The sequence below is a fragment of the Vombatus ursinus genome, unplaced genomic scaffold (genome assembly GCF_900497805.2).
Source record: "Vombatus ursinus unplaced genomic scaffold, bare-nosed wombat genome assembly UNPS02001287.1, whole genome shotgun sequence".
In the NCBI taxonomy this organism is placed as follows: domain Eukaryota; kingdom Metazoa; phylum Chordata; class Mammalia; order Diprotodontia; family Vombatidae; genus Vombatus; species Vombatus ursinus.
In genome coordinates, this window is record NW_020941065.1 from 19,001,526 (window position 1) to 19,021,988 (window position 20,463).

A 20,463-nucleotide genomic window follows, 5' to 3' on the forward strand; every position below is an offset into this window, starting at 1 on the left:
GACTTGGGTTTGAATCCTGGCTGCCACTAACTAGTTCTATAACCTTGTGCAAGGCATTTAAACTGCATAGACCCCAGTTTTTCCATCTGTAAAATGCTGAGTTTGGACTGGATGGCCTGAAAAGCCCCTTTTAGCTATAGAGAATCAGAGACCAAGGTAAGGCCCATGGTCACACAGCTCAGGTCAGAGGTGGGGTTTGAACCCCAGTCTTCCTGCCACTGATCAGCATTCTAAACACCATGCCGCAAGGCTCGATTCACTAGGCATACGGGTTAGAATTTTCCATTGTGTCAAGCAGGGAAGGATCCCAGGCCTCCTGATAAACTGCAGAGCCCTCTAAGTGTAAAGGACTGACGAGGTGCCAGACAGGGAGGACAACATGTGGTGGGATCGGTTTCACCCAAGCCCATCCTCTGGGTCCTCTGAGGCCCTCCTGGAAACTCTAGCATGAAATCTGGCGGATGGCTGGCTCAGGTCACCTGTCCAAGGTGACGGGCTGGAATGAAGCTCAGGTGTTTCAAAGTTGGCCCTTTATGAGAGAATTTGTGGGAGGAGCAGAATTCAGCAAGAAGGAAAATGAGGCAGTTATTTAAAATTTTACAAGTTTTATTAAGGATCATTTGTTCTAAAAGATCTTTAAGCCAATAAAAAATGTGTTCCAGGGAACTCTGCTACTAACCCACTTAGGACATAATCAGACCTCATGCCACTTAAAGGGCTTGGGGAGGGAGTGGAGGGGAGAGAGAGCTGGCCACCTACAGACACACCCTACCTACCGTGTGCCATTTACTGGTTCCCTGCAACTGACTTCAGTAGGCACAGATAGAAGATGTTCCTTCCAAAAGAAGCTTGAGCACCTGGGTCTCCACTAACCTACCTATCTGGCATGATGAATGCCAAGGTAGGGCTTGGTTAGATGAACTTCAGGAGGGCACTATGGAAGGGCGAGATGAAATGGGGTACCCCTGCAGTGTGCCTTAGTGAGATCCTGGAATGATCTCTGGAAGCCTACGGGGCAACCCCGTCTCTCAGGAGAGTGGAGAGCAAGGGCAGAAGATAGGCTGGCTCAGCTCAGAGCATGGAAATACACCCCCTTTCAGTCACTGGTCAGCCCCTGAATCTCCAAAGGGTTCAGGCCTGTCGGCCCACATGACTGGACTCACCAGAAAGTAACTGGAGGGGGAGGCAGCAGGCAGGGAAGGGGAGGAAGGGCCCCCATCTGGCTCTGGGAGTGATGGCAGACATGGTCACTGGCCAGGCCTGAGTCTCCCAGACCTGTCAATTGGTCCCCAGCCTTTTGGGATCAGCACCAAGAGACCCCCTGTTGGCTCCTCCCTCTGCTGAACCGACGTCTGGAGTTCACCTCCCCTGCTCACCCGTCCTCCCTGACTAGCCCCGGGAAATCGGGCACAGACAGGGAAGTTCTTGATAACTTTCGTAGTGACTGAGTTTTATTCTTTATAGATGCTGATTCAAGGTTAAAGCCCCCGGGAGAGCTCGCTCCTTGACCTCACATTGTCATCTGCTTTCTGTATCGATCAAAGGATGATACTCGAGCTGAAGAGTTTATTTTCAAGTTCAGACCGTGGTCTAGAGCGAACGACAGGTCTGCACCCTTCACCCTGAATAGCAGAAAGCTAATCACCATCACAGCGGGATCATCACTTTGACCTCCTTCTCATAAACATCCGGGATCACGCCAAAGGGAGAGTTCACCATGCGGACAGTGTTTTTGCCATAGAGTTTGAATTCGTAGTGAATGAGCTGTTCCCAGAAACCGCTGTTGGGCCGAATGATGGGTCGGCAGGACTTGGTCCAGGTGTGGGCGTCCAGCAGGGACATGGAATGGTACTTCATGAGGTAGGCCAGGCAGAGGGCTGCTGACCTGCTGACTCCGGCCGCGCAGTGCAGCAGCGTGCGGCCCTGCTGCATTCCCACCGTGTGGATCTTGTCGGCGATCGGGTCGAAGAAGTCGTACAGGCGGGAGAGCGGGGTGTCGGCCACGGGCACTTGGACATACTGAATGTCGGCGTAGAAGGTGTTCACCACCTCCACGGACACGTTAATGACGGTGGTGATTTGGTTGCTGGACAGTATGACCTTGTTGTTAGCGGCCAGGCCATTGCCGAGGTACAGGCTGCTGGTAATCTGGGACAGGCCACAGACCGCAGGCTGCCTGAAGAGAATGGGGATAGTGTTCAAAGATGTATTCATTAAGGCAAACTTTATAAATCAGCGACGACAGGGGGGCTGCATCTTCCTGCTACTCTTTGTCTAAAGAAAGCTGAGGAGAGAAAGAAGGCGTTACAAGTAAAGTCTGACCACACCTGTGGGCTCCCAGCCCAGCGCACCGGCCAGTGGCATCGGTACCTGGGGTGTGTGCACACACATGGGGATGAGCCCCGGGCTAGGCCCCTTAGACTGGCATTCAAGGCCTTTTGCCACACGGCCCCACCCAGACCTTACCTAGACCCGGCCCTCGGGGCTTGTTTGTGCTGTTCCTGCTGCTGGCCAGAACGTCCTGGCTTCCCTTCAGCACTGCTCCCCCCACCCCGTCCCCCTCCATGACATGAAGCCCACGTCATCTTCCTCTCGAGCTGCTCTGACCCTCATTCACCAGCTTGAAGCAATCAGTCCCCCCAGGGATCCATGGACAACAGTATAAAGCCCTGATCTTGCCATCCAACTGCCTGTAGAAGGGGCTCCCAAACTTCACAGCCCAGGTACTCTGGACAACTGTCCATCTCCCATTGATCCTCCTTCCTCCTGCCCGCCGTGGCTCAGCTCACAGCTACGAGTGCTCTTCTACGATTCCCCATTAGCTTCCTCTAGACCCGGACCCCCAAGTCCAGACAGAACTGCCTTGCCCTGTCCCTCCCAGGGCTCTCCAACGGCTGATGAGGGAATGGGTTGTTTTTATGGCCACATAAGAGCCTGGAGCCTGGGGAAACTTGGGTCTCTTCCCAGCACGAGGGCCTCGGGATCCACTTCAAGAGAACTTTGGGGCTCTCATTAACCGGATCTGTCAACTGTGGCTTTTAGAGTAAAATCCAGCACTTTCGTCTTTGTCCTCAGAAGCTGGAAAAGTCCAGGGTGAGAAAGGGCATCCTTAGGGGCTGAGGATCTCCATCTCAGAGCTGGCACAGCCTCCGGGGCTGCCTCACCCCACCACGATCTGAATGATGACCTTTACAATATCCTAGCTTGAAGCCCTTCAGTGACAGGGTGCCCCCACCTCTGGAGGTGGCCCCTTCCCCTTCTGGACAGCATTCATGCTCGTTAGCAAGTCTTCCTTCAGATAAAGCCTCAAATCGTCTCTCGGTGACTTCCATCTGCAGGCTCCTGTCGGCAGAACTCGGGGCAAACAGTACGCGCCTAATCCTTCTTCCACGCGAGAGTCCTTCAAATACTTGAAAACGGTTCTCCTGTCCCCCCACTTCTTCTCTTCTACTAACCCTCATGAGGCCCTGCCTGGCCTGGGGGCTCTCCTCTGAATTCGGTCCAGATTATCAATGTCCTTTCTGAAAATGAAGTAAAGAGTGAGCCAGGCCCAGAGTCAGGAAGCCCTGAGCTGGAAATCTAGATGGGTGACACCCTGGGCAAGTGACTTTCTTGCCTGCCTCAGTTTCCTTATCTGTAAAATGGGGGTGATAATAATAGTCCTACCTCCCAGGGCTGTGGTGAGGAACAAATGAGATCAGTATTTGTAAAGTGCTTAGCACGGAGCCTACCACACTTACTTAGTAAATGCCAGTTACTATTATGATTAGCTATTAAATACCACACGTGGCTCCATCACAGTGGCCTCCTCGAGCCCTTCTGCCTCCCCTCGGCCTTTGGAAGCACGTGCTGCTTCCCACAAAGAGCCTCTCTGGCTCCCGCTCCAGCGCCATGGTCTTAGATAATCTCACCAAAGAAGTCTTCTGGAAGGCAGAGACTTTTTTGTTTCTGTGACTGTATCCCCAGGAAGTGCCTCATACAAAGCACTGTTTAATATCCGTTAGGCTGAGGTGGGTTGCTTGTCCTCTCTAGATGGGCCTCAGTATGTCCTGGGGCAGCACTCCCGATGGGGGCTCACCAAGGCACAGCGTGGCGACTACAGTCAACGATTTCTAGGATTCAATGCCAGAAAGGGCCTTCATCTAGTCCAGGGGTGGGGAGCCTGCAGCCTAGAGGCCACATGCAACCCTCCAGGTTCTCAAGTGCAGCCCTTTGACGAAATTCAAACTTCACAGAACAAAAGGATTTGTTCCGTAAAACTTGGACTCAGTCCAAAGGCTGCACTCAAAGGACCTAGAAGGCCGCAGGATCCCCACCCCTGGTCTAGTCCAATGACCCAAGGCTCCCCCTCCCCCAACACTGAATCAGGGTCCTCTCCCACCCTCTGCTCTTTTTCTTTGGGAGGCTGCCTTTGTCTCTTCCAGCCAAACAGTCCATCCCAGGAGCAGATCTTGTCTGTACACAGGGGCTCTCAGCAATGACGGAGGCAGACATGCCCCAAGCCTCTCACCAAGACAAACCGTAGAGGGACCATCATGGCACTAGGAACGGGTTGGCTCTGGTCTGTCCCGGGGCAGAGCCAGAACAATGAGTGGAAGCTGCTAAGGGGCAGATTTAATTGGATGTCGAGAGGACGTCCTCACAATGAGAGCACCCCAACTCTGGCCTAATCCTTCTTCCACCCGAGTCCTTCAGATGCTTGAAGGCTCCCCTGCCCTGGGCAGAGGCTGGACAATGCCGTCAAGGGCAGTGATTCAGGTGCAGCTTAGCCTCACTGGCCTCTCGTGGCCCCAGATACAAACAGCTCCTTGGTGCCTCGAGTTCAGCGGGGCTCGGGGATAAAGGCTCCTCTCCCCACTATCTCGTGAGACCCTGGAAGGGGACAGGATCTGAGGCCTCCACACTCCTCTGCACCATAACAGAGTGCTGCTTCTGCATGGAGGAGCAGTCCAGGAAAGGGTAAAGGGCACTGACCTGGAGTCCGAGGGCCTGGGCATCAGTCCGGGCTTTGCTACTACTCGGCCAACCTGGGCATGCCACTTGGGCCAATTTTCACCGCTGGGACCGCTTCCCCATTTGTAGAATGGGGATAATGAATAGTTACACTGGGTTGTAGGGAGTCTCAGAGACCATCGCTACAGGAATGGATACCCTGGTGACCTCCTGCTCCCTGCCTTCGCTCTCCGGTTAAGTCCTCCCCGCCTGGGCCTTGCCTCCCCCTCTACAAAAGGGGCCGCACTGCACGACCTCCTCTTTCCAGCTCTCCAGCTCAGGAATCCCAGGATCTGCCCTGAGGGACAGCCTGGCCAAGCTGGGTTTGCTGGGAAACCAAACGGACAGATTCCTCCGGACTCTTGCCGTCTGTCCCCTTGGGCAGGATCTGGTAACAGTCACACAAAGATTTCTGCTGATGGAGTCTCCTCGAGTCCCCAACCTGGCTGCCCTCCTCTCTTCAGTGTCCTTCCAGAACTGGACATAAGATGATCTTCAGATTAGGCTGACCAGGACCTCACTTCCTTCCCTTCATGGACTCTATTCCGGCCAAACTGGGCTAGCGGTTGTCCCCAGAGGGGCCTGGGCGGCCTGGTTTCCCTCTCTCTGGAGGTCTCCAGCAGAGGCTGGACCACCACTGGTCAGCAATGCTAGAAGAGGCATTGTTTCCACGCGTTGGTTGGCGTTGATGGCCACGGGGCCCCTTCCAATTATGAAATCACAGGTGAAGTGACTTGCCCAAGGTCACACAGCACAGAGTGCTGAGGCTAGATCTGAACTCATCCTCTTGCACAGCATGCTAGCTGCCATACCACCTCGCTGCCTCAGTTTTCTCATCCATAAAAGGGACATAATAACAATACCGACCCCTCACGAAATGCTTTACAAACCTTAATGTATAAGAGATTATTAAGACATTACGATGGAATCTTACAGATTACTTTGTCCAACCCCATTATTTTATCTTCTTATGTTTGTTACCACTTGTGTTTATAGCTGATCTTAGCCAAGAGGCCAAGCAGAAATATGTGTTTTGTTTTAAATGTCGCCTTTATTTCTGAACAGATCTCACTCCGTCTGCTCCTCAGTAAGCCACCCCTCATAACAACAAAGAAGAAAAAGGCAGTCTTGCCAAACCAGCCCCTCTATCGACAGTGTGTGCCTATGCCCCTCTCCCTACCCGCAGTCCCCATCTCTGCAGACAGAGGAGGGACCTGCATTTCCTCCACTTCCTCTGTGGGAATTACACTGGTCATTATAATTATGCAATTTGATTATTCTGTTCTTTCCATTTACATTTCTGGAACCAGCACCCTGGGCCTGTCTTAGACGGGCTGCTTGTGGGTAAGCTATGGATTGCCAACTTGAAGAAACTATGGGTAGGAGATGTTTCTTTCTCTCCCAGGGCCACCGCTGCTGTTTCTAGGGAGAGCGACAGGAAAGCACCGGCGGGAGCCCGGAGAATTACCCGTCAGTGCTTGACCTGTTCCAGAATACCGCAGAGCCCCTCCTGGCACCATATGGCCGCTCCCTTCCTCCGGCACAGGCCATCATCCGTCTCCTCTCCCAGCTGACTACGCCACCTCATGGGTGTTTTGTCTTCCCAAAGGTCCCACAGATCCAGCCGGCTGGAGGAAGGGCGGTTCCTCGTGGCAACGAATCGGTTTTAAACTTTCTTCCTGTGTGCTGCAGGGAACCACATCCAATCAGTGATGCCCCTGAGCACAGCTCCGTTTGTCAACTCCTCAGCAGGCTTACTCACTGAGTTCCCCACTGTCCGGTTTGTCTTACTTGACTCTGCAGCAGTTCACAGAAATCTTCATTTGCTTCAATAGCTTCCCCAAATTCGTCTTTTTCTTACGGCATATTGACATTCCATAACACTGATGCACTCCATACAATTGGTTTTAACCATTCCCCAAATGACGTGCAGCTTTGTTTCTGGTTCTTGGCACAAAGTGCAATGCTCTGTAGGTCAGGTATGGGAATTTTTTTTTTGTCTTTGTTCTTTTTCCTTAATGTATAATTATGGGTAAGAACACACGGGTGATTTTTAAACAAAAAATCCAAATTGCTCTCTAGAATGGTGGCTCAAACCGTCTTGTTTTAAGAGGAGGTGCCCAAGGTCACCCACCCAGTCAGCAGCAGAGCTGGGGTCAGGCTGTCACGCCTGCTGCCTCAGGCGGCTTCTCATTGGCACCCAGGCAGAAGGAGTCAAACGAGGGCTGGTCTGGCCGGGGAAGGCTTCCCAGAAGAGCTGGGATTGAGGACACACACATTTACCAGGACTCCAAACCTGCCAGGAGCTGTCGTTTCCTTGGTATGGGTCACAGATCCTAACAACTCTATGACCGGGCGCAAAACTCCCTTGGCCAGGCTGTGGATGGACAACAGAATCCCAGAGCCCCGCCCGGAGGCCACCCTCTGCACCCACCCTGACCTCTAGGTCCCCTAGGCATGGCCTGATGCCCTCCAGAGGGGGAGCTCACCGCCCACAGGCAGCCCACTCCTCTCCTGTTCTGAGGAGGGGCTTCCCACCCTCATCTTCCTGTTCCTACTCCTTCCGTCTGCCCTTGGCGGTCAAGCAGACCCTGCCTGATCCTCCTTCCACGTCTTCCCTTTTCTCCTCCAAATTAAATGGCCCCCGTTCCCTCAAACACTCCTCACCCAGCAAGAACGGGAGGCCTTTCGCCATCCTGGCTGCCTCCTTGGGATGACTCCAGATGATCCATGTTCTTCCATAAAGCTGGTTCTCAGAACTGACCATGAGAACACGGTCTGACCAGGGCCCGGGAGAAGAGGGAGAGCGACCAGTGAACAAAGACTTCAGCACTGCACAGAGCCCCGCACTCAGAGTCTACATTCTATCCCCTCCCCAGCTCCTCCTGGACCCCGAGCCAGGTTACGAAGCCAAAAATCACCTTGCTCTTCTCTGGCTGCCACAGCATATGGGAGACTCATAAGGAGCTTGTGGCCCACTATAAACCCCAGGTCTTTTATAGCTGAATGGCTCTCCGGCCACACTTCTTTCCTCTTATACCCAGGACAAGTTGATGTTTTGAACCCAGAGGTAATTCTTCCCAACAATCCTCATTAAATCGGTATTGTTAGACTCTGGCCTGTTGAGATCTTCCCCATTCTCCTCCTACATAGACTCCACCTGGGACAGAGGCCAGATGGTCTGCTTAAAATGCTGATTTCCTGCCACTCAGGCTGCTTTAAAAGCTACAAGGGATCAGGTTAATCTACAGCATTGAACTGGCACTCCTCAGCACTGCTTTTAATGCGGACGCTGAGACTTCCGCGATGGGAAGTGAAAGATGGCAAAGGGAAGCAGGGGGTCAGGCCACGGGCTGCCCGACGCTGCCTGGAGGGCGGTGAGCCTTAGAGCTCATCACAGGACGTGCCCAGCACTGCTGGCGTGAGCCTGGGCGCTGCCTCGGAGGACCGCGGTCAGCTTTCCTCAGGACGACCACACGGGGCAAGCGTCCGTCCGCTCCTGGCAGCCTCTCCACCTCTGCCCATTATGCAGACCTCTGTTCCACAAAAGGAGCCCCCAGGATGTCAGTGCTGTCCCCGGGGAGGAGCCTGACGCTGGGGCAGCAGTGACCCTGGGCTCCCAAGGGCCGGGCCAGGCCGGACCAGGCACGCGAGGGAGGGAGCGAGCAGAGCGGATCTCATCACCAGGGGCCTGCAATCAACCATGGTGAAGGGAGGACTCGGGGCAGGGCAGGGAGAGTGCCAGACTCACCCAGACCAGCACCAAGCAGCCAGACCTACCTCTGGGCGTTTCTGGCAGTGTTCCAGATCAAGCCAATCCAAGGTGGCTAAGTCAGGTGGCAGAATCTCGGTGCTTGTGTCTGCAGGGAAGAAGGATTGACCCCCTCAAGATCACGGAGACCAATCAGTCCAGGGCTTCTTAAGAGGAAACTGAGGCAGGGAGGGAAGTGACTCCTCTCGAGCTTACACAGGAAGTCAGGGTAGGAGGCAAGACTAGACTCAAAGCTGGGAAATCGTCCAACATGATTCCTTCCTATGGGGAAACCAAGGCACAGCGAGGCTGGAGCGGCCTGCCCGAGGAGGGACCCCAGTGGGAAGAGCTCTGGCTCTCAGGCTCTGCTTCTTCCTCTGCGACCTCAGGCAAGCCCCCAGCACAGCCCCTCTCTTCTCTGAAAGGAAGGGGTGGGCTAGACAGCCCCAAGTCCTCCTCAGGTCTGTCCTGGGCCTCCTCGCCTCCCTTTTGGCTGCTCCATCACCTCCCTACGGAGGACTCCCAGCTTGTCCGTCCTTGCGCTGCCAGACAAGCCACACTGGATGTCCTGGCGGTGCTGGCCTGGTCATCCTTCCCTCTTCCACCAAAGGTACCACCATCCTTGAGGGCTGTGGGGTTCCTCGCTTGGGCTCCAGCCCCCCCTCATCCCACAGACACCGCGAGCTGCCCAGTCCGGCCTTTCCCACCCTCCCGAGGCTGGCTAAACCAGAACTTGTGTCTAACTGGCCCCAGCCCCACTGGCCACTCAATCTCCCTCCCTCTTGGCTTGGCCTTCGCTCTGGTCCTCACGCACAACACCTCCTCTCCCCTCTCCGAGCTTTTGCCCTGGCCGGCAGGCATGCCAGGCTGCCCTTCCTTCTGCCTCGGAGCCCCTCTCTTCCTTGAGGAGGTGGTTGGAGCCCCACCTTCCGCAGGAAGCCTATGCTGACACCCCCTGGGTAGGTATCTGTATTCATTCATTTTGTGTTCATGACACTGCGCATCTTCCTGTTTTCTTGGGCTATCCCTCACCACAACCACGCTCCTTGGAAGGGGGCTGGGGGGGGCAGTTTCCGCCCTTGTACTTAGACGTATCTCCAGGGCCTAATCCAGTGGCTGGCACACAGTAGGCGCACAATAAATCCGGGCCTTTTCCCCCAGCAGCAACTGCCTCTCGCTGCTTAGATGGGGAAACTGAGGCCCAGGGAGGTGCATGACACTGTGGGGAGGGGCTCCTCTAGCCTAGGCCCCGGCCCCCGCCCACAACCCCGTTTCCATGAGAACTCCGCAGGGACGTACTAAGGTTCCGCCTTCGCGAGGCTTTTTGGCCTCCTTTCTGGGAATTACGGTAAGAGCTTGAGGCGAAAGGGCTGATGGGATTGGAGGCGCTCTCCAGAGCCTCCCCGGGGCTGCGGCCGACGGGGAGGGGACTGAAGGAGGGCAGGGGGCGGGGCGAAGGGCCGACGGGGAGGGGAAGGCGGCAGGGGGCGGGGCGAAGGGCGGCGGTACGGGAGGAGGGCGGGGCAGGGGGCAGGGGGCAGGGGCCCGGGTCGAGGGCGACGCCAGCCTCATGGCCGAAGCTCCGGGCTCACCCAGTTCTCAGCGTCCTCGATCCCGCCGTCGCCGCTGCCGCTGCCGCTGCCGCTGCCGCCTCCGCCGCCGCCGTCTTTGTGATGAAGCTTCCGCTTGCCCCCGCTGCCGCCGCCGCCGCCGCCTTACACACTGCTCCCGCGCCTCCCTCCATCATGCCCTCCCGCCCCCATCCGTCTCCTAGGCAACGAGCCGCGTCCACCCTACGGCGTCCGCGCAGGGACAATCCAGCCTCGCAGGCACGCGCCCCCACCCCAGTGCGGCCCGGTGCTCGCTTCCCGGGCAATGGACGCTTCCCCGCGCCGAGCCTCTTTCTACCGGCGCGCCCCGCCCGTCTCCTGGAAGATGCGAGAGGAGGCCAAACGGCCTAGCGTCGGCAGGGGCTCCATTCAACTGCCCGCCCAGCCCGTAGACGCTGGGGAAGTGCCCCTGCCCGGTCGGGCCGGGGCCACGCTCTCGTCGGGATGCCACCTGCTCATGGGCAAGCCGGAGTGGCGCCGCACCGAGATCCCCTTGCCCGGGAAGTCCCAGGTGGTGTTCATGCGGCCCAGAACCTCCCAGGCTCCCGTGCTCTTCAGGTGCCGCCCCCCAAGGACCTCCCCATCTCGACCTTCGACCCCACACCCTGGGGACCCTGCCCCCCCCGGGATTCTGCGCTCCTAGCCGGACCTTTTACCCCGAGGAGCCCAGTGCCCCCAGGATCGACGGTGTCTGACCAGGACCCAGCCTCTGATCTACACCCCCAGGCCCAGGATGCCCCACAATAGGCACCCACTCAGTGCCCCCCCTCTTCCCCCCACCAGCCTCTAACTTAGTGATCCTGAACTTGGACTCCGCACCCTGCTTTCTGTCCCGGAGCCCCAGGCAGGCCCCTCCCCCCCAAGTGTCTCTGTGACCTTCACCAAATCCTCTGCCAACCTTTCTCAGTGGTCCCTTTCATGCTCCGCAGCCTCTGTAGATCTTCCTTTAGAACTCATCTGAACCCCTCTAATTCCGTAACAGCCCTCCCCCCAATGCCTCCCCTTCCCCACCCCCCCCCCCTTGCACTCCCCCCCGGGCCTTCCTGAAACATCCCCTTTGCAACCTTTACCTTCTCTCCCCAACCCTTCCGAGCTCTGCCAACACCCAGGGTTTCCTATCCCTTTGACCACTCCCTCCCCCTCGAGCTTCTATTCTTCCTTAAAAGTCCTCTGAATCCACTCTCCATTTAGGTCTCCTAGGCTCCCTCCAACCCCCTCCCCCAAAAGAACACCCACTCAAGGCTCTGCCTGAAACACCTTTTAATCGGCACCTCCCAAAAACCCTGGTTCTGAGGGTGGCTGCTGGAGGCCCACACCCTGATCCTTAGCATTCAGAATGAGGCACCTGTGTCTCCCACTCCCGAGGAAACTTATCAGCTCAGCTCCTACTTACTCCTGGCTTAGTTGAGGACTTTCAGAGACCCTGTCCTTGCCTTGCCCAGGAGCCTCCCTGATTTATAATGCCCTCCTTCCCTCTCCAGCTTGATGAATGCCAGTGAAGTGGCTGTGAAAAAATTTTTACCCAAGAGCCACTTATCAAGAGTGATTATCCAAGACAACCTCAGTGCCCAGCGCGTCTATGAGTTGGAGGTAATGCCATAGGGTTACGATGGGCCACTCTTCTCCCTCCCTGGTCCCTCTCCCCCACTGCCTAAAACAGGAGGCCTCTAGAGCTCCCCTGGCCCGGCCTCTTGGTTTGAGGCAGGTCAGAAACGTGGAGGTTCTGTGTCGGGGTGGATGGTAAGGGATTGGCCTCGGAATCCTGGCTGAAGCCTAGCTGGGTGGTGCTTACTTGTGCACTGCCTCTCTCAAGGGACTGCTGTGACTAGAAATGGGAGCTTTTGAGATGATTGCCAAGGAGGTGTTGTAAGGGTTGGCAAAGGTATCCCACTTGCCCAAAGTCCACGACCAGGAAATGGCAGGGGGGGGGGTCTGGGACCCAAGTTTCCTGCCCCCCTCCAGTTCTCCACTGTAACACATGGATACCTTGCTCTCTCTTGTACTCTTTCTTGATCTCTCTCCCCCCTCCTCTCTCTCTTCCTTTTTCTCTCTTTCCTCCTCTGTCTCTCCCCCCCTCTTCTGTCTCTCTCTCTCCTTCCTCTTCTCTCTCTCCCTTTCTCTCTCTCTCTCCTCTTCTCTCTCTCCCTTTGTCTGTCTGTCTCTCTCTCTCTTTCTTAAAAAGCAGGAGTGGGTAGAGTGGTAGGAAGAGATTGTCTGGCCTAGTCTTCCTTTGCTATTCAGGCAGGCAGGAATATGCAATCAGATCAATTTCCCCTCTCTGTACAAATGCCACGTTTGACAAAGCCAGGGCTTTAGCTGAGGGGGTGGGAGCTGAGGCTTTAGGTACTCTGCCTTGACTCAGGCTCCTGGTAATCCTGAGGCTTGTGAAAAAACCTCACTGGAGGCCCTTCTTCCTGCTCTCCTTCCCTGCTGCTGGGGAGGGAAGAGGAAGCCAGGTGGTCCTGAGCCACGATGCCTCCCCCCAACTCTGTGCATATAACCGATTTGTCCCAAAGAGGCCACCATACTGAACACGAACCTTTCTCTCCAAATTCTCTCCCAGTCTCGGTCATAATGGGCACACACATTCCACTCACTCTCCTCTTCTCTCTTTGTATCATGGTTTCCAGCTTCATGTTCCAGGGACACTGTTCTCTCCAAAGTGACCAATGATCCAGTAACCTTTTCTCGACCTCTCATCTCTCTGCACCCTTTGACATCATTGATCACTCTCTCCTCCTGGATACTCTGTATAGGTTTTCATGACACCCCTCTTTCTCTTCTGGTTCTTCTATCTGACCACTTCTCACTTAATCTGTGCTGGCTCATGGGGGTCCCCCAGGGTGCTGTCCTGGGCCCCCTTCTTTCCCTTGGTGATCTCATTAGATCCCATAATTTTCATTAGCATCTCTCAGCTGATGACTCAGATCGACTTGTGTAAGCCTCCCCTGTCTCCGCCTCCAAGCCCCCATCTTCAGCTGCCTTTTAGACGTCACACTGGATGTCTGGTAGACATCTCAGGTTTGACACGTCCAAAATGGAATTCATTGTCTCCCCTCCACACCCCCTCCTCTTCCTGATTTCCTTATTACTGTTGAAGGTACCACAAACCTCCCAGGCACCCACGTTCCCAGCCTACGTGTCCTCCTTGATTTCATGCTCTTCCCTAGCTGCCATATTCCCATCTGTTACCACATCCTAAGGATGGCACCTCCACAAGGTCTCTTGTATGTGGCCCCTTCTCTTCTTTGACACTACCATCCCCCTCCTCAGGCCTGAACCATCACAATAGCCTTGTGGTGGGTCTGCCTGCCTCTTCTTCCCACTCCCATGTACTGTCCATTCAGCTGCTAAAGTGGTTTTCCTGAAATACCATGTCACCCCACCCCACCCGTAAGTGGCTCCCTATCACCTCGAGGAACAAATATAAAGCCTCCTCTGTTTGGCTTTCAAAAGCCCTTCATAATATCATGCCCTCCCACTTCCATTCTTACACCTGATTCTCAGCCACACAATCCTGCCATCCCTACTCTGGGCATTTTCACTGGCTGGCCCCCTCCTCACCTCCTCCTTCTCCCACCTCCTTCAGGCCTCACCCAAAGTAACATTTTGAGCAAGAAGCCTTTCCCACTCCTTTATCTCAGTGCCTTCTCTTTGTTAATTTATCCCGTCTTCATCTTGCCTGTTGTCTCCCCCATGAGACTGTGAGGGCAGGCTTGGGTTTTTTTTTTTTTTTGAGGGGGGGGTTTGCAGTATTTGTATCCTCAGTGCTTAGCTTGGTACCTGATACATAACAGGGACTTAATCCATGATAGTTGACTGACTGACTGTGCTGACCACTTTGGGTTCTACTTTTTCAGGTAATCTATATTTAGAAACATTTTATTGTTCTGTTTTCATATTATCTTCAGTTCCAAGTATATTTCTCCTCCTCCACTCCCCACTGAGCCATCCCTTGTACCAAAAAATAAAACAAGGAAAAGTTCAGCCAGACACACCAACATAGCCCCTAAATCTGACGGTGTATACAGTGTTCCACATCCATAGGGCCCCCTTAGGTCATGTCTTGTGTTCGCTTTTCCATGCATCAGGGCCCACAAGTTGAGGGCCTCCTATACCAGGGGTTCAGGTGAAATGTCCTAGGAGAACAAGAAAGGACAGAGAACACCTGGGAAGTGCCCTTGAGCGAGGAAGAGGATTCCAGGCAGGAGGGAAGAATTGATGGGAGTGCCTGGGAACAAGGACTCAATTGGGCTGAAATGTGGGGAGCACATGGTGGGTAGCAGGAAGAACTTTAGAGTCAGGGGTACTGGGTTCAGGTCCTACCCCTGCCACTTAGCTGTGGGATCCTGGATAAGTCACCTAACATCTCTGTGCCTCAGTTTCCTCATCTGTCAGATAAAGGGGTTGGATTAGATGGGCTCTGATGGCCATCCCAACTCCATCTACAACCTTAGAAGGGGGAGCAATATGAAATGAGGCCAGAAAAGTAGATGGAGTACAGAGGGCCTTGAATGCCTGACTAAGGAGTTTGTGTTTTATAGAGCCACTGAAGGTATTTGAACAGAGGAATGATGTGGTTTGGCAGCTGCTTGGAGGTGATAAAGACCTGACTGGAGAGAACTGGTTCAAGACATGATCTGGAGATAGAGCTCACCAGACTTGCCAGGGGATAGGCTCTCATCAGGGGAGGGGCATTAGCTGCAGGAAAAGAGAGAGAGGAGGAGGAGGAGGAAGAAGCCGCTTCGGGCTTCTGGGCGTGTGGGGCCAGGGGCCGGAATGCGCTTGGTTGTGGATGACCTGGTGGGAATGCTCAGGCAAACAGAGGAACGAATTTAGGAAAGAGATGGAGGCAGAAAGAGGCCCGCATTTAATTGGGCAGTCACCTCCTCAGGTGATAATTGAACCCCTGGGATCCCCAAGGAGGCACAGAGACAGCTGCTGAGAGTCTCAGGGCTGGTGGGGGCCCTGAAGGTGGAAAGGCTTGCCAAGGTTCTCAGGAGGGTATGGGGGGAGGGGCCTGCGTTTCCCCTTGAGAGTTGGGTCAGTCAGAGTGGGTGGGAGCAAAGGCGGGGCACAGTTCCCCCCCCCCTAAGCTCACCACACCCTCAAACTGCATTATCCCCACTGATCTCCCTATCAGTTGGAGGCTAGCTGCTGCTACTGCATGAGGGTAGACACTGGGTGGAGATGTTTGTGTGTGTGGTTTTCCCTTCAAATAATAACAGATTCTGGAGCACTTTGAGGTTTGCCAAGTGCTTCACATCGATGGTCTCATTAGAGTGACCAAGTTCTCTGAAGAAGATACTGAGGCTCTGAGGGGTCCAGGTCCTCTGTTGCCATAGAACTTGTCAGTGTCTGAGGCAGGACTGGAATCCTGGTCTTTTTGTCTCCTGGTCTAGCCCTCTGTCCACCATGCTCTGCTTATGTCTGGACCAACATAGGATGGATGCTATTTATTGTATCAGAACGAGCCCTGAACTTGAAAGACACGACCATAGCCAATGTAACCTGCTTCTTGGGACCTTGATTTCTGCCACTGTAAATAAACATGGCTGCCCCAAGCACTTTGTAAAGGGTCATCTTCTCTCATAATCAGACGAGCACCTCATAGTTTGCCATGAGGGTGTGATCATTTCATGGAACGATGAGGCGAGGTTCAGTTTGGCACAGGGGACACTCTGGAGGGACGGGGTGGTAGTGCCAGCTCTGACGCCTTTCCGGTGACCCTGGAGGAATGGGTGAGACTTGTCTCTCCTCAGCTTAGCCATCACACCTCAGCTGGGAGCTGAGAGACACAGAGAGGCCAGTGCAGGCCAGGAGCTCAGTCAAGCTCAGGGGGTTCCAAATTTTCTTGGCCTTTGTGTCTCTTGGCTTTTCTGGGGACCTTTCCATACCCTCTCTTCACTATGACAGGAAGTTCACTCTAGAGTTTACCATGCACATGAGAAGTAAAATAGACACTCCCCAGATGTAGGCCACCCCCGACACACCTGCCATGTCCCAGGTTGGGAATTCCTAGTCAGGGTAAAGAAGACAGTCCATTATTGGAGGTGTTTGACTTGAGGTTACATGACCAGTTGTCTGGGATGCTGTAGAGAGAATTCACGCTCCAGGTAGGTGTTAGGACTAGATTGTTTGAGGTGTTCCCTTTTACTCGGTTTGGGGGGGGGCACTTGGAGAAGTTTCCTGGTCATCGGGACACTGATGGTTGTGCCCACTGGGGTCCCTCCCTTTTCTCCCCCTAACGTCCCCTTTATTTTCTCCAAGACGAGAGCAGCAGACAAGACTAAGAAGAAAATGGGCCACCTCTTTGACCACTTGAAGAAGAAGTTCATGACAGAGCAGCTGAGGAAGCTGAGCCGCTGGCACCGGGAGGCGCTGCCCATCCAGAGATACCTGGAGAGCATCCAGAAGTACCGGCACGAGGCCGAGCGCGAGCCCAGGCCCAGGAAGAAGGTGGAGACTCTGAAAAGTACACGTGTCAAGAAAAACTTGGTCCTCGGCTGAGCCGACAAGAGGGGTCCTCATCCGGGGAGGGGAGGAGGCCATGCAACTAAACTCTCCTCTTGTTCACCGTTTCCTTGGCCTCTCGGATACCTGGGTCACAACTTCAGAAAGGAGGGTTAGGGCTGGCTTGATTGCTGTGTGACTTTGGGTAAGCCCTTCACCTCTCTCGGCCTCAGTTGCCTCTTTTGTCAAACGAAGCTTATGACGTACCTTACCGTTCTGAACTCTCTGAACCCCTGAGGAAGAGTCATTATTAGGTGAGGTAGGGGAGGGGCGAGTGAGGAGATGTGCCCACAATGGCAAGTTCACCTCCTAGTTGGCTTTCCATCACACCTGGGCAGAGAAGGCGATTTCATGGATGGGAGAAGTAAGGCTCGGCAGCGAGCCCAAGGCCATGATTAGTAAATTGGGAAAGGGCCTAACCACAAGGTTCTGATCACAAGTCCAGTCCTTTTCCCACTATAAAATGACAACTTTCATCATAGAATTGTAAGAGCCGTAGAGATTATCTAGCCAGAACTTCTGGCCGGAGGAAAATGAGGCTCAGAGCAGAAAGTTACTTGTTCGATTTCTGATATAAAATTAGTGTCCAAGCTGGGACTAGATCCCAGGACCCTGCCTGAGAAGCAGAGAAAACTCAAATGGGCTCCAGTTGTACAAATGTTTATTGAGCTCCCTACTTTGTAGATGCCACAGGCCCATACGAGCTCAGTTCTGGAAGTGGAAGGGACTCTCCAAGCTTTAGAATCCAACCCTCTCACTTTACAGGTGAGGCAACTGAGGCACAGGGAGGTGAAATGATTTGCTCAGGGCAACCCAGCAAGTGTGTAAGGCAGGATTCAAACTCATCTTACTGACCTTTTAAGTCCAGTGCTCTACCCACTGTCCCAAGGGACAAATTCCCACATAGACTTGGGCAAGTAAGGGAGTCCTTGGCCTTAAGGAACTTAGAGTGAGGGAGGTAACATTCAAATAATCAGGTAGGATGGATTTCAGGTCCACTCTAGAAAATCCCCAGATTTGCATCCCAAGGGTCAACCTTTCTCCACATGTCTCAAAGCCCACATAGGCCAAAACCTCAAGTCCAAACTGGATTCATCTTCCCCCTCCAACATGGCACCAGCCAGCCAGCCATCCACTCAGCCTTTTTTCTGAGCTCCTCTGGCAACACCTGCTGCCTTTTGGACACTCAAGACTTGTTTAAGCCAGATTTCACCTTGCCCCGTGTTTGAATTGTCATCCTCCTCCTCACCTAGACTCCTCTCTTGTGCTCCTTGCCTCGGTATCCCCGATATCTGGCACGTGGTAAGTGTTTGATATTTATTGACTGACTCTCTTATCAAGGAAATCACATTGTGGTGGCAGAAAGTCAGGGTTCTAGATTTCCTCCTGCTGTTTCTTGATTGCATCACTCTCCTTCCCGAGCCTCAGATACCTCACCTGCAATCATCGTAAAAGCCATTCCTGGAGTGTTTTCTTGAGGGGAACAACACATACACATGAGTGCAGTAGACTGAGTGGGGGCCAGAGATCAGCAAAGGCTTCCTGGGGACTGAAGTGCTGGAGCTGAGTTGTGTGTGATGAAGGAGAGGAAGGGGGTGCATTCCAGATAGGGGGCAAACAGCCCGAAGAGATGGAATGGTATTGATGAAATGGCAGATGGGGGCAGATGAGCTTTAGCAAAAAATTCTTTCTCGTTGCTTATGTCTTTGTCATCACGCTTCTGACTGAAAAGCACTAAGAAAACGAGACGTCGCTGTGTTTATTGTTTAATGAGCACCAAAAAAAGGTTTGGTTTGTTAAAGCAAAAAGGTCATCAGACAAGTCCTCCGTACAGCTACAAAGCTCATGCTAATTCAGGGACTCTGACAGGGTCTCGAGAGACACACATCAATCAGGAAGACGGAGATGACTGCCGATGGTGGAAAGAAAGCTGCTCTGTGGCTGTACGCAATGCTGCCCTTCTCATCCTGCTAAGGGCCGTCCCTCCACTGGTGCTCACTTTCATTCCCGGATGGGCTCCTAGCAATGGTAGTGGGCATGGGCCACTGGGCGTGGGCTCGGGGCAGCTCGGGCCAAATCCCAGCTGGGCACTCCCTAGTGTCAAAACCCCATGGCAAACAGTATCTTTCCTGCTCAGTTTCCTCATCCGTGATGCTGGAGGTTCATGAGTGCTTGCTGGCTGCAGGGCACACTTCCCAAGGTGACCCAGGGGCACCACCGGCACTGACTGGACAAGGAGGAGGGCCAGTGCTGGTCGCTCTTTGCCTGTCTTGAATTGCCCATGCTGCGTGGCCGGGGCCCGCTGCGGAGACCAGAGATGCTTAGCCTGGGGCATGCTCGCCACGTGCGTCCCGCAGCCAGTGCGCTCCTAGAGGCTAGAGCCCGGCAGGGGGCGCAGGGCGCGAGGGCTCTCCCTGTCCGCCAATGAGAGTCCGCAGGAGTCCCACCGTGGCCAGCCGCCCAGGGCGGGGACACGTGCTGCCCTCTCTTGGGAGCTCTCTGGGCTCGCCCGGTAGGGGGAGCAGGGCGCGCGCCAGCTCCGCCGGAGTCTGCACGTGTCCCGCGACAGAGGCAGGGCGAGCGGGGACCCCCCCCCCACGTGCTCTCCTGGCTGGCTCGCCCCGCCAATCAGAGCCCGAGGCAGCTCGGAGGGCGGGGCACCCTCACGGGCCTTCTCACACCTGCGCTGGCGAGCGCGCTCTCTCTCGCTCTCAGTGTCAGAAGCGGAGCTGGGGGCGGGCGAGGAGAGGGACCGCCGCCGCTGCTTCCCACCCTCCCCATCCCTAACTCCTCCCCGCTCGGGGCCCCCGTCCAAGGCGGGCTGGGAGGGGCGCTCGCGCACGTGACGGCCCCCACCCCCGCGGCGCCGGCGCGCGCACTCTCGCGCCTCAGCGGTCCAAGGCTCGGTCCGGAGGCGGGAGGGGCGCCCACGTGACGGCCCCGCCCCCCACGTGCCACTCTCGCAGCTGCAGCCCCGGCCTCACACCTGTCGGGCTCCGGGGGGGCTCCCTCCTCGCGGCCCGCTGCCGCTGTCGTTGTCGCCGCCGCCGTCGCCGTCGCCCCCGCCGGGAGTCCTGCGCCGGGCGGGAGCGGGGGCCGCCCTCGTGACGGGCTCCCCAGGCTGGCGCTGGACTCGCGGGGGTGGGCGGCGGCGGCGGCTCCGCCCGGGGCTCGCGGGGGCGTCCATGGGGAAAGCCGCGGCTGCGGGCGGGCACGGCCCGCGGGGCCCCGGGGGCGGAGGGGGCGCCCGCGGGCTCTCGTCCCTCCTCAGCGCCGTGCCCTGCCTGTCATGCCACACGGAGGCGCCCGCTATGAGCGCGCTGCCCCCGCGGCCTCCGCCGGCATCGACGCCGCCGCCGCCGCCGCCGCCGCCGCTGCCCGAGCCCTCCGAGGAGGCGGCGGCGGAGGCCAAGCCTCCAGGCGCCGAGGACGGCCGTGGGAGCACCCCCGACACCTTAAAGGGCTGGCTGCTCAAGTGGACCAACTACCTGAAGGGCTACCAACGCCGCTGGTTCGTTCTCAGCAACGGCCTCCTCTCCTACTACAGGTAGGGGCGGGGCGGGGGGGCGGCGGGCAGCGGGCTGTGCGCCTGCGCCG

The 20,463-nt window shown here is 55.6% G+C and overlaps 3 protein-coding genes across 9 annotated transcripts in view; 2 read left to right on the plus strand and 1 right to left on the minus strand.

The window, feature by feature from the left end:
• Nucleotides 1–588: 588 nt before the first annotated feature.
• Nucleotides 589–9,457, minus strand: DUSP18 (dual specificity phosphatase 18). Of its 6 annotated transcripts, none has more exons than XM_027864232.1 (3): nt 8,773–9,457; nt 7,660–7,770; nt 589–2,176 (listed from the first exon to the last, which is right to left on the minus strand). In XM_027864232.1, exons 2-3 carry the CDS (start codon nt 7,722–7,724, stop codon nt 1,648–1,650), a joined length of 594 nt encoding a protein of 197 aa, XP_027720033.1. In that variant the 5' UTR covers nt 7,725–7,770; nt 8,773–9,457; the 3' UTR covers nt 589–1,647. The 6 variants fall into 6 exon arrangements, with proteins under 6 accessions (XP_027720033.1, XP_027720042.1, XP_027720069.1 ...); XM_027864241.1 differs by lacking the exon at nt 8,773–9,457 and adding an exon at nt 7,914–8,290; XM_027864268.1 differs by lacking the exon at nt 8,773–9,457 and adding an exon at nt 6,461–7,249 and having other exon boundaries at nt 589–2,284; nt 7,660–8,290.
• On the plus strand, nt 9,005–19,141 carry CUNH5orf52 (chromosome unknown C5orf52 homolog). 2 transcript variants are annotated; one of them, XM_027864222.1, is made up of 3 exons: nt 10,648–10,911; nt 11,835–11,943; nt 16,624–19,141. In XM_027864222.1, the coding sequence occupies exons 1-3, from the start codon at nt 10,679–10,681 to the stop codon at nt 16,861–16,863; spliced, it is 582 nt and encodes a 193-aa protein (XP_027720023.1). In that variant the 5' UTR covers nt 10,648–10,678; the 3' UTR covers nt 16,864–19,141. The 2 variants fall into 2 exon arrangements, with proteins under 2 accessions (XP_027720014.1, XP_027720023.1); XM_027864213.1 differs by lacking the exons at nt 10,648–10,911; nt 11,835–11,943 and adding an exon at nt 9,005–9,702 and having other exon boundaries at nt 16,624–16,704.
• A 1,036-nt stretch (nt 19,142–20,177) lies between these two features.
• OSBP2 (oxysterol binding protein 2) overlaps nt 20,178–20,463 on the plus strand; it is a 278,206-nt gene continuing 277,920 nt past the window's right edge. Inside the window, exon 1 of the mRNA XM_027865466.1 lies at nt 20,178–20,413. Within this exon, the coding sequence (XP_027721267.1) occupies nt 20,178–20,413 (236 nt within the window). The remainder of the gene's footprint in view (nt 20,414–20,463) is intronic.

Coding starts and splice junctions, on each gene's coding strand:
- CUNH5orf52 (XM_027864213.1), top strand. CDS start 9,015: ATGATTCCTTCCTATGGGGAAACCAAGGCACAGCGAGGCTGGAGCGGC.
- DUSP18 (XM_027864232.1), bottom strand. CDS start 7,724: ATGGATCATCTGGAGTCATCCCAAGGAGGCAGCCAGGATGGCGAAAGG. Junction 2,177..7,659: donor AGGCCTCCCGTTCTTGCTGG/GTGAGGAGTGTT, acceptor CATTCTCTTCAG/GCAGCCTGCGGTCTGTGGCC.